This window comes from Eleginops maclovinus, chromosome 12 (genome assembly GCF_036324505.1).
Source record: "Eleginops maclovinus isolate JMC-PN-2008 ecotype Puerto Natales chromosome 12, JC_Emac_rtc_rv5, whole genome shotgun sequence".
In the NCBI taxonomy this organism is placed as follows: Eukaryota; Metazoa; Chordata; class Actinopteri; order Perciformes; family Eleginopidae; genus Eleginops; species Eleginops maclovinus.
In genome coordinates this window covers 11,934,454-11,946,572 of record NC_086360.1, presented here as the reverse complement: position 1 = coordinate 11,946,572, position 12,119 = coordinate 11,934,454, and the positions used below count along the sequence as shown (strand labels likewise).

General features: G+C 42.2%; 1 protein-coding gene across 1 annotated transcript; it reads left to right on the top strand.

Annotated features, from left to right (window-relative positions):
* The first annotated feature begins 4,608 nt into the window (after window positions 1–4,608).
* On the top strand, window positions 4,609–11,742 carry fgf10b (fibroblast growth factor 10b). The gene is made up of 3 exons (XM_063897531.1): window positions 4,609–5,893; window positions 10,456–10,559; window positions 10,896–11,742. The coding sequence occupies exons 1-3, from the start codon at window positions 5,437–5,439 to the stop codon at window positions 11,085–11,087; spliced, it is 753 nt and encodes a 250-aa protein (XP_063753601.1). The 5' UTR covers window positions 4,609–5,436; the 3' UTR covers window positions 11,088–11,742.
* Window positions 11,743–12,119: the final 377 nt, after the last annotated feature.

Below are 12,119 nucleotides of genomic sequence, written 5' to 3'. Positions count from 1 at the left end.
ATGTTTGAGTGTTTATTTCATTGTTTGTACGTTTTCCAGACTTTCTCTGCACAATGCAGTAGCAAACAGATGTTGGCTCTACAGGTTTACTGCATAATATAATAGTGGTTAGAGCATGCACGATTGGCAGGTTAGTGGTAAATACAAAATGCAAAATGTCACTGTTAAGCTTTCAGGTGGTAGAAAATTAAACCATTGTCATGACAGGAGTCATCAGTCATGTTCATCATTAGGACTGGGCAGTTTGCATACAATGTCACATTATCTTATTTTGTATCATTATATCAATATGTGAAACCAAAAGCACACAATACTTTTTACATACACTTTGCACCTCAGTTGATCCAGTGACTGAGCTGTAAGTAAATTCCACTGCCCTGCTGAAACTGACACTCAGCAGAGGAGGATGATGGTGCCTGTTCAGGAAGGGAAAGATAACATGACGAACATCAAATGATCACAGTAAAGCAGGAAAAGCAATCTCATCTTGTATGTTACCAGACACTCCCCAATACATCGGCCAGGAACACATTAAATATTTACATTTGATGACCAACAGAAAAAAGAAAAGGCCTCGAGCGTGAGCCGAGCATCTGTTTGCATGTTATGTCTTTGCAACATGAGGTAACACATTTTTCTGTGATCTAGGAAAAGCTTTAAAGTGCCATTAAAGGAGAATGTTAGTTTAATCTGCCGGTTTACCCCAAATCCCAGTGTAAACTGGGAGAGGGGCTCGAGGAAGCAGGCAGTGGAATGTAATCCGTGCACCGACTGGCTGTTGGTTTGGAAGAAGAAGTCCGGTCTGGTGGCTCTCATCTGGACCCCATCAGGTTGCATGTCCCCGGGCAGTGAGACTGGCATCCCTGTGCCAGGCCTGTTCCTTTATTAAAGCCTCGGCCTCCTCTGACCCAGCACACACAGAGCGAGCCCCAGGGAATGCAGACAGACACACACATGGTTCCCATAGGTCAGTTTGGTTGTTTGTGAGATGTGCGTTTAACTCCCGCATAGGCCACATATGGATTTGAGTTTAGGTAAATTGGAGTGAGGAGCTCTTCTGTGTAAAACATCTGCTTAATGACAGTGTACCAAAAGGGAGGGGCAATTATACTCACAATAAGGCCAAGTAAAATCAGAGACACATGACATGAATAAGGCAAATTTCTACTGTATGACTCACTAATGCCACATAGTATGCAACAGATTGCATGTTACTCAGTGTTTGATCCACCTGCTGCCACAGGGATCCTCATCCTCAACAAGCATGTTGTTATCATGCAAAATAAAATCATGAGACACAGGAAGTGATGCATTTAATGCCGACGGGCAACCGCATTTCAAACAGAACAAACCGCGTAGTTTGCATGAGCAAGAATGCCATCATGGTTGTCACAGGAAGATAAAGCAACGAAAGCCAAGATTCCACCAACAGAAATCCCTGTGGGTAGGTTCTGTGATAGAAATAATGCATGATTTAATACATTTTTTTTTTTAAAGAGAAGAACAAGCTGATCCACTAGCAACTGTCTGCTTGTTTGTTTTGCCTTGATCCTAACTTGTTCCTGTTTGAACGTGACTCAAATCAAAATGTAAATGTATTTCCATAATTGTTGAGTTAAAGGCAGCACTGAATACAAGTAAACAACACTTGATGCTTTCATTACTTTATCAAAATAAATGTAGAAAAAGAAGAGTTTGCTTTTGACAAGCTCACTTACATGAAATGCTTAAAGGAAAAAAGAGAATCTTTCCATGTGTTTCCCCTCAATTCCTTTTCTTTTTGGCCTTTCGTACTGTGTGAAATCAAATCTCCGCTGACGCGTATAAATTTCCGGTATTTGAGTTTTCATTGCCTTTATTGTAATTATGTTCTGTTTTTGAGAATAGCGTAAGAAACCAGCCAGAGCCACAGCCTGTAGGGTGGGATCAGAAGCACATTTGTCTGTTCTATTGCCTATTGTTTTGAACTTTGAAATGCAATTCAGGGATAGATTTATAAAGATACACTAAATGCTAAAGCTGTAGAGCAGGGAAGAGATGAGACCATCTCCAGACCCCGCAAATCTCACTTATATTGCGTTTAGGAGATAAAACACAGGCACGGTTACGTTTACAAAGAATTTGCTCCTTGGCCTCTAAAGAAATCCTGCAAATCATTGCAGGCCCACATCCCTCTGAGGCACCTACAGAGGACATTACTGTCTTAGTGGAAAGAACACTAAGAGCTGACTCTTCAGTCTCTGATCCCTTATCTGAGAACCTGACACATGCCTTCAATGCGAAATCATTTCAAATGCAATCCTGATGCATTAAACTGAGAGCACACCGGTCTGAGCTGTCACTGAGCTATTTTACAGTATCTTACCTCTCATACTTCTTATAGAAAGCATAGAATGTAGGGACGTGATTATCCAGTGAGCCTTACACAAGGAGAATGCAGAAGGATAAATCACAGACAAGCTATTTATTTTCAATAAACATATTTGTTTCTTAACCCAGGGCTCACAATCTTGATATAATAACATGTTTCTTTCAAGATATTGTCACAATCTCTTACAGTTATACAGTCAAAGTAGTTAGACTTCTATGAGATTTTGAAATAAAAAAAATAAGATTAATAAAATGCAATAATTACAAGATTACCAATCTAAAATTTGTATTTGATTTTGTGTACATTTACTTTCAAAGTTTCAGAATGAGATGGTGGTTAACAGGTGAAACATTTAGATTAACTAGTTATCGGGAGAAAGCAAAGAATAAAAAACTCTTTATGGAGAGATAAAGAGAGTAGACATGTGTTTAGTTTACTGTGATTCTTTTTTTAAATTATTCCACATGCTTTGTATATGCCAGACTAAAATAAATTTATGGAAAATGTAATAACACGTTGGATGAGCTTAATGTTTTGAAAGACACCAAAATAAAAAATAAAATGAATGTATAATGAGGTAGTTTTCAGACAAATGATACAAAATGAGAAATAACACATATTTTACTTTAACTACAACATGAGCAACAAAATAATACAAACCTTCAATAGAGATACATATACATAAATCAACATTTACATTAAATCATTTATTGTAATAACACCATGGTAAAGTAGAACAGCTTACTCTTCAAATAATCAATATGAATGATGGCGGCCCCTCCCAGCTCTGTTTCCTCTGCACTGATTCAGGTTATCACATTGGGAAGGGACCCCACAAAGGAAGCCATGATAAGATAGCTTTGTTTGTATCCCAGATAAAGCCATGCCAAGACCAGACTGCTGTTCTGGCCATAGATCGTTGACAGACATTAAAGCAGACACTAAAAACTGACTCAGGGGAAGGAAAGCAAGGAACAGGACAGACCCGGACACTAAAGACACAAGGATCAGGGAGAACAGATAAGACTGCCAGCACAAGTTTAATTTATCACAACGGATGGTTAGAAATGTCACTTTATGGCCCTTGATCATTGTTCACATCTTAATAAGATTTAAATTGTCTCTCTGGAGTTGCAGCACTCTTTGCATTATCCTAAACTGTGTGAAATGTTTATACTAACCCTGCTTTTTTGTGTTGATTTAAAAAGAAAAATGTAATTGAATCAAAAAGATAAATGTAGCTTTGCCTCGTCAGTGTACTTCATGAGAACAGTGACCATCCCTAATATTTTGCACATTCACTCCACATACTGTACATTGTTGTCTAGTCCACAATGATATTGTCCATCCTGTGCCTGCCTTGCCTTGAGGAGCAAATGATGCATGGTTCGTTTAAGAGTGTCTCATTGGCCGAGGGCCACTCAGACACCTGAGTCCCAGAGGAAGGTGGAGGTCTGCTAAGTGAAACTAGAGAGCTTCATTGCATTACAGCGCTGCAAGACAGATTAAACACTATGATAAAGTGCCTTGAGGTAAAGAGAGAGGAGAGAAGATGGCCGTGATAAGACCAGCTTCCAGACTGGAACCGGCAATAGCAACTTAATATGATTGTTATCTGAAGAGAGAGGAGGATGACCACTTGTTAGGATTATCACATTTTAATGAGTAATAACTGGGTCTATTTACATGTGTTATTCCTTCACACTTACACTAGATAACATGACTCATGGAAAATACAAGAAGAACTATTTTCTTTTGCAACCATACACAAAACAGCTTTTTGATTATTCAATAAAGCCATCAACAGTACAATCTGTAGCCTTAGGGACTGAACCAATACTACCAGACGACTTCTTCCTGCCCTGCTGCATCTACTCAGACAAACCCTGCTATCACCTCTCAGACATTCTAATAAGTAAGATCTGCTTGTATGTATGTATGTATGTATGTATGTATGTATGTATGTACGTACACACACACACACACACACACACACACACACACACACACACACACACACACACACACACACACACACACACACACACACACACACACACACACACACACACACACACACACACACACACACACACACACACACACACACACACACAAGTACTTACTCCCATATGTGCGAGGGGAAGTTGAGTAAAGGAGGGAGGGATCAAATAACTAACAGTCACACAGCTACACAAAACACAACAGTCATTTTCTGTGATCAGCCTCCAGGTGAGGCGATCACACCAGGAATCCTCGTATCAAGAACCCACCGAAGAGGAGGAAAATCACTCTGACTCAACCCTTAGACCGAGAGGAAGACCTCCCCAGACCGTTACCTCGATGCTTCATGAAGGTGGAGTCATTCGGGGGTAAAGAGATGAGGAGAGCGCAAGATGACACACAGATGGATTATCTCACATGCGCCAGGATTGACCACCGTTCCTCTTTAACTCTTGATCCCTGCTTTTTCTCCTCAGTGTGAAATCTGAAAATACTTTCCTGCACATGTGGAGTGAAGCAGCTATTGGACAGGTAGATTGCTTGGTGCATTTTTCTTTCATTGTGCTGGAATTAAGGATTTTTTCCCATGGCAATCTTTCAGACTGGATATCAGTGAACTCTATTTTTTTCTTTTCTGTTTTTTTTTTTTTATTGAGCGCCTGGAAAATAAAAGGGTAACACTGGAGCAGCCAAGAATAGTCAACTTTAGCAAACAATTTAGAGCGATTACAAAACGTAAGGGAAGTGGAAAAACAGGTAATCTTTATTCATTCAGACTATTTTATTGACTATCTGATCTTCAGCCTAACGCTTTAACATTGGAGAAGAGAACTCAGTGGAATATCAGTGTGAAACACATTGACTTGTTGAACACTATCAAAAATAATTGAGAGGGAAAGAATCTTATCCAGGTGCTAAATAATTGGGACTCTGCAGGGGGACCACTTCGCCACGTCTGGACTGTGGAGGGCTCCCCTCCCTGCCCTCCCAGCCTTTTCTCGCCCCCAGCAGCATGTCCCAGGCTCTGAGGCTGCCTGTAGTCCTCCACACAGCACACTACCATGATCAGATGGGCTGCTGGAGGGAGTAAGGCTGCCTCTGCCTCGTCCTGCTCCAGGGTTGGGTTAGGGGCTCATGCTGGGACCAACTCCAGACTGAGGTCACCATCAACACTGCTTTCCTCCCTGTCTTTGCCTCTCCTGGTTGCCCTGGTGTTATTTTCCTTCTCCCTACCAGGGGCGGCTTGCCATCAGCCCCGCAGAGACAGACTTAGGCTCGCCAACCCTCGAACTCTCAGAGTCCCACTGAACATTTCTGAGACTGAGGTTGTATCTAGGTCCAGGGCCACTGGGGGCCCCCTGGGTCGGACTGGGGGGCCACAAGGCAGGCATGTGCGCAGCTACAATCATCTCACAGGGGACATGCGGAGGAGGAAGTTGTTCTCTTTCCAGAAGTTTTTCCTGAGGATCGAAAAGGACGGAAAGGTCAATGGAACCAAGAGCAAGGATGACCCCCTCAGTAAGTAATTCCTGATGATATAATTGTGCAAAAGTACACCGAAAAGAAGGTTCAAACACCAACGATGATGTGAGTATATGTGGTGGTGTCTGCAAAACTTAAATGTGAGAAGAAACAAGGCTCATTTGAGCACACACATCCGTTTTACAGCCAAACTGCCTGTGTTACGTGAAGGCTTTTAATCAATGCAACCAAAACTTTTGAAATTTTAAGGACTTTTTTTTAATCATGAACAAAGAGCACCTGTGGGACATTTCTAGCACTGAGAAACCCTCTTAAATGTTTTATTATTTCTAATTCGAGAAATCAGGTGGTTATTCTTTAAACTGAATATATTATTCTCCGTAAAACATTTAATTTAAATAAAATCATGTTTCTAGGATGAATTCTGAGACTGCTAGCCTGCCCATTGGTTGGTAGTTTGGATAAAGCGTTAGAGTCTAATTTTGTTTTAAACCAGACATCCCACTGGTATCTCTGCTGTCCAAACGTTCAGCACAATGATGGTAGCTCTCAGATGGTTAAAAAAGGAGCAGGGGCAGATAAGGCAGCCATTATCAGGCTGTCTTCACAGCCCTGGTTAAACAGCACTGATAACAACCACAGAAGAACAGGGATAGGAGTGCGAAGGGGAAGGATATGGTTGTCTTATCGATGCTTTCAGAATCTTTCTGCCTGTCTGTCTCTGTGTCTCTCTCACTCTCCCACTCAGTTTGCTCGCCTGCCAGCTAGCGTCCGGCAAATTACATACCCTCCATAACAGATCAGACGTTTGTTTAAAGCAGTTTGACATGCTGCACTCAGAGAAACACGTCTTTAGAGTGATTACACGTTGTATGTTTCGGGATATCAGTCAGTTAAATAGCTTTCTCATTAGTCTTCCCAGCGAGCTAAGTGTGTGTGCCTATCAGCCAGCGGGCACTCACATGCTCCAGTGGGTGTGTGATCCTATAGCAGCCGAGGATGACACATGTGCTCCCTTATTACTGACACACTCACACATATACATCTCTCATATGCTCTTTTTTTTCTCCCGCTCCCACTCCGTCCCCCAACCCAGAGTGTATATGGAAGCTTTTAATGTTCCTCTTGGGAGAGCTAAACCACATATTCAATCAAAGTGACTTATGCAATGGCATGGGGAGGCAGAATGTCAGGGGAGATGTTTGTTTTGACAAGGTCATGAAAGAGGCAACTTTATTTACTGACCGTATTACATCGTGACGCCTTTACTGCAGCTTTGTTAGTGGTAGTAGTAGACGTTTCTTTTAAGTTGTAAAACTGAAAGGAAGTCTGACTCAGTTATCACAGTGGTGTGTGAATTCACCCCAAACTTTATGTATGTGTGGAAGAGGATTTAGCACTCTGTCTTCTTTTTTATTGGGCAGCACCTTCTCATTTTTAAGAGTGTGTTGCCTTTTTCAAAAGTCAGTTTGACATAGTTCAGAGTGAACATTGAAGGGAGGTGAAAGGGAGCACAAGGGAATCTCTAGAGGTACAAGTTCATGAATGACATGGCTGAACATCATTGTGGTCACATCAAAGCCGCGCGTCTTCAGTATCAATGGTGGTGCCATCAAAAAGCTGTGTCCTGAGGGGGTCTGAGGACACTGTGTGTGGATTATGTGCCCTCATATCAGGTTCACACGGTAAAGGATACTACACAACAGCAGCTTCAGTCTTTGCCCTGGTCCCTGGGGCTAGACATGATCCCAGGGCTGACGTCCTTTGTAGAACCTCGATGGTCCCTTGAAGTGACAAAATATCAAGTTTTTTTGCGATGAGTGGAGGATGGCTTACCTTTTCCTGGGCTAGAAGTTGCAATACGAATACGCACTACATCCATCATTTTCACAAATATTCATTCATAGATTTACCATGCTTTTTCTTATAGGTGTATAAGATGGAGGCTTTGGTTTTGGGGGATGTCTGTGACCCGGCTCACTGTCTGTTAAAGAGCCAGTATCCAGCCTCCCACAGATTTATGGGGATGCCAGCGCAAAACTGTCCCACATGGCTTTCAAACCCGCTGAGGTTACAGAGAGGCAGAGAGAAAGAGAAGGAGGTTATGTTAAAGTCAGCTAAGTAGGTATCTGCATGGCCTAAGTATGTGATTAAAATATGAGTGGTTCACAGCTGAGTTCTCCTGAATTTATAGACGACTAACGGCTCTGAGTGAAATATTGCTTAATAAGACTAAAGGCAAAAGTTTGGCGGTAAAACCGTTTGGTAATTATCTGCGGGTGTGAGAGGGTGAGCCTGTCAGGATTTTGTGTGTGTCGGTGCGCGTGTATTTCTGTCAGGCCTTCATTTGTGATTTAGGGGCCACGTGTGCAAGATGCTTCTGGACATGGCTGAAAACGTTTGTGTGTGTTATGTGTGAACGTGTGCTCAAGTGTTTGTGCACATTCATGTCCTTTTAGCAAAGCAGTTGCCTTTTGCGTGGGGAAAAAACAGATGGTGATCGTATTGAGGTTCGAGAAGAGAAATGTATAGCTTTTCTCAGAGGTGGGGAAGAGGATGCATATGCCTTCTGTGCAGATACATTCTGTGTGGTCCGTATCAAGTGTTATTACTATGTTTCCTGATTTACGCCGTGTCGACTTAATCTATTCTCATGGGAATGGCAAAAATCCTTATTTAGAATTTTGAAAATAACAGCAAAGCTGGAGTGAAGACGAATAACAATTGAAGTTGCAAAGCACATGGTTTTTGGCATCCAACTGTGGAAAAACCGCCTTTAGTTCTCACTGGCATTGCCTTCATTCCAAGAACAACGCACCATTTACTGTTGTAATTCCAAACAGAACTATCAAATAAGCCACACAGAAAAGCAACCAGCATGCAAAAGGAAAACTGCTGTCTCCCCAACTAATCAGCTGAACCTGCACGGCTGGCTGATGTGTGGTTTTCTAAAATGTACCACGTAAAAAGCATTGTTGTTACATTTGAGGCTTAATGTAGTAATCTGGAGTAGGCTGTTTTAGTGGTGATGTTTTCCTATACTTGCAGCTATAAACTCATTACTTTCCACTTGTTGGCCAAGCTGAGCACCCAGCAGAGAACAGTGAATAGAGATGGTGTAGTTTCACAGCCAGGTGAAATTTGCAAGTGCACATTCACCTGCTACAATATCGTCTCTATGTGTACGAGTGTCCGTGCGTGCATACGTGTGCACGCCTGTGTGTGTATGCAAGCTGTCTCCCCTCTGCCTCCGGTGGCGGACTTTGATCAGTGATCATTACAGACCTACTAATCCTCACTCCACCCCCAGTCTCACTGTCATGGCTCCTCTGTCCTCCTCTGTTCTCCTTCCTTTCATCCCTCCCATGTTTACAGAGCAGCCAGAGACTGCCATAGATTGTCTTACATCCTCACTCCGTACCCGACACCCGATCCCATACAGAAACCAGCTCCTCTCAGATCTTCAATGGCCGTTGTGATACAGTCCCCACCACCGCCTTGCCGCTTCAGACCTCACTGCCTGAGGTGCCACTGTTTGAACTAGAAACTGATACAGTCAAGATCTCCGACAGGAGGGAAGCTTCTCCATTTAAAAAAAAAAAGAGATTGATCTTTGGGGGCACACCTGCACCCTCCACCCATGTACCAGGCTGGCAGCCTTAGAGGCCCCCAGCCACCGGAGAGTGGGCCTGACAGTGGGGCGGGCTACCACACAAACAGTCATCAGACAGAGGGGTTGCTGATCTGATCAAAGGTTGTCATCGACTCTCTGGAGTTCACACCCCACGCTGAAGCGTGTGTGTGTGTGCGCACACATGTGTGCTTATCTGGATAAAATAACGACAGCTCACAGGAAGTGGGGAAAGGAAGTCAAGGAGGGAGGCATGAAATCAAACATGCCATGGGAACAGCGGAGGTTAAAAGACACACACACAGATAAGACGAGACAAGTAGGTTCTGTGGTCAAAGGACACGCTAGGAAGTTATATCTCTCTGACCTCTGATACTAAGACCACACAAATTACCACAGCTGTCTGGGGCAAAAGCATGCCTTGTTAACTGGAGTATAAATTAGCTCCATCTAATAGCCTATGAGAAGCCTGAATTGCTCGCATAGGGACCTGGAAACCTAAATACCAAACAGAACATAAACAACCTGAGAATCTCTGCGGTATCCACCTATTACTTTTCAAACTAAATAGCTTGCACAGCTGGAATCTGTAACACAGGTGTAGGTTGTAAAGTGCCTATAAAATATTACCAAAACAATAAATCTGGCTTAAGGATTTATGCAGAATTCCCACACTGTGCGTCCTAAATGTCCTGAAATGAGCGTGCAATATTTTGTTATCCATTAGTTACTCTCACCCTCGCTGAGGTCTGTAAAACTTTATGGATTTATTTGTACAATTCTGTAAACCCATCAACCTCAACTACGAGTCAAACATTCATTTGTTTATGTTTCGTCTCCGTGAAAAAAATACAAAAAGTGTTTTGTTCTCAGCAGTTTAGTTACATGCACAAATGACATGAAAGCTCCTATGCTCACTGTGAATGTTAACATACATGGATGTAACCATTTTTTTCCTGAATCCTAGGCATTCTGGAAATCACGTCAGTGGATGTGGGAGTTGTGGCCATCAAAGGGCTGAACAGCAACTACTATCTGGCTATCAGCAGGAAGGGAGAGCTGTACGGAGCGGTTAGTATCCGGGTCAGGGGTCAATCTGAATGTTCTAGAGAAAGAGAGATAGTATTAAATTCTTCTGTCCTTATCTTTACTTCTCTGGGTCAACTCTAAAAACAACCAGGCCAGTGCACAGACGTTAACCTCTAACTGTGCAATTTTAAAAGCGCACACTATCTTCTTCTTGAGCTAACAAAGCAAAACATGCAATATGGATTAAGGAGGAGTAGTAAATAAACATGGTACCATGAGCAACCACAATGGATTTGCACAAGAAAATTATGTGTGTTTTGCCTTAATCTCACATGCCGGGGTTAAAACACTGAAACGTGATACCTACTGTTTTTACAGAGAGAGTTCGGTGTTGACTGCACCCTGAAGGAGCGCATTGAGGAGAACGGCTACAACACGTATGCATCAGCTGAGTGGAGGAACAAGAAGCGGCAGATGTTTGTGGGTCTGAATGTCCACGGGAAGCCGCTGAGAGGGAAGAAAACCCGCAGGAAGAACACGGCCACCCACTTCCTTCCAATTATGGTGTGAACTGGGGGGGATCAGCTGAGGGAAGGAGGATAAGCAGCACTGGACAGAGAGGTTTTCAATAATAAAAAAGCTGTAAAATAAAAACATTCACTGAGAATTCTCTCATTTTCAAAACAAGGCACTAACACTGTTACACAAAAAAATATGATATCTGCTCCTGACTTTGACTGAAATTGCATACTTTATTTAGTGGGAGAGGATGAAATCTGTGTTTTCTGTGGCACTGGATGCAATATTTATCCTTGTTTTCTGTGCCAAACTGTTTGCAACTGGAGTATGTGTGTAATGCGGACAACACAGGGGATACTGTCCCAGCTAATGTACTGCGGTAGATGCAGAAGATGTTATTTATAATCCACATTTAACAGCGAGACACCAGATAATCCGAAACATAAAAGGCGAGATGAGACTAGACAGGATGAGGGGAATGATGGGTCAGTTCATCACTACAGCATGAATAATAGACGATGCAACACATTTAAAGCAAATGTTTGATACTTAACCACTGTGTTTTGACTGTAATGTAATGATTTATTTATTTTTGTGAAATATTTAACTGGAGGGGAACACTTACAAGGCAAGCATTCCTTTGCATTCTTTACTTTTTATAGGAACTCTTTTATGTGAAAATAAAATACAATTTTCTCCTCTGCAATGTGTTGTCTGACTTCCTCAATACACGAAAACATTGATTTCATTGAAGGGGAACAGCAAGAAGTGAGAAACCCTGGTGAACTTTCAGGTCACAGTTAGTCTATTCTTATCTGAGATAGAAAGGGCCAAAAGGCAACTACTAATGCCTCGCCAGATTTTCCATGTGGCAACCATTGCACTAATGATTTTTTCCAAAACAAACAGGAAACGTACAGAGCAACTACAACAACATGGGAGGGGGGTTACTTATGTGGTATTGCCTGTAGATGCTGACATAATTTCCTAATATTACAGATCTGCAACAAAAAACTAAAATATCAAATTAGCCTTTTCATGTTTGACTGCATCACTTCTGCCAATACGTTTCCTGCAGGGCCT

Excerpts from the sequence above, each read along its gene's own strand:
- fgf10b (XM_063897531.1), top strand. The coding sequence starts at position 5,437 with ATGATCAGATGGGCTGCTGGAGGGAGTAAGGCTGCCTCTGCCTCGTCC. Across the intron at positions 5,894-10,455 it reads GAGCAAGGATGACCCCCTCA|GCATTCTGGAAATCACGTCA; the intron begins GTAAGTAATTCC and ends CCTGAATCCTAG. Across the intron at positions 10,560-10,895 it reads AGGGAGAGCTGTACGGAGCG|AGAGAGTTCGGTGTTGACTG; the intron begins GTTAGTATCCGG and ends CTGTTTTTACAG.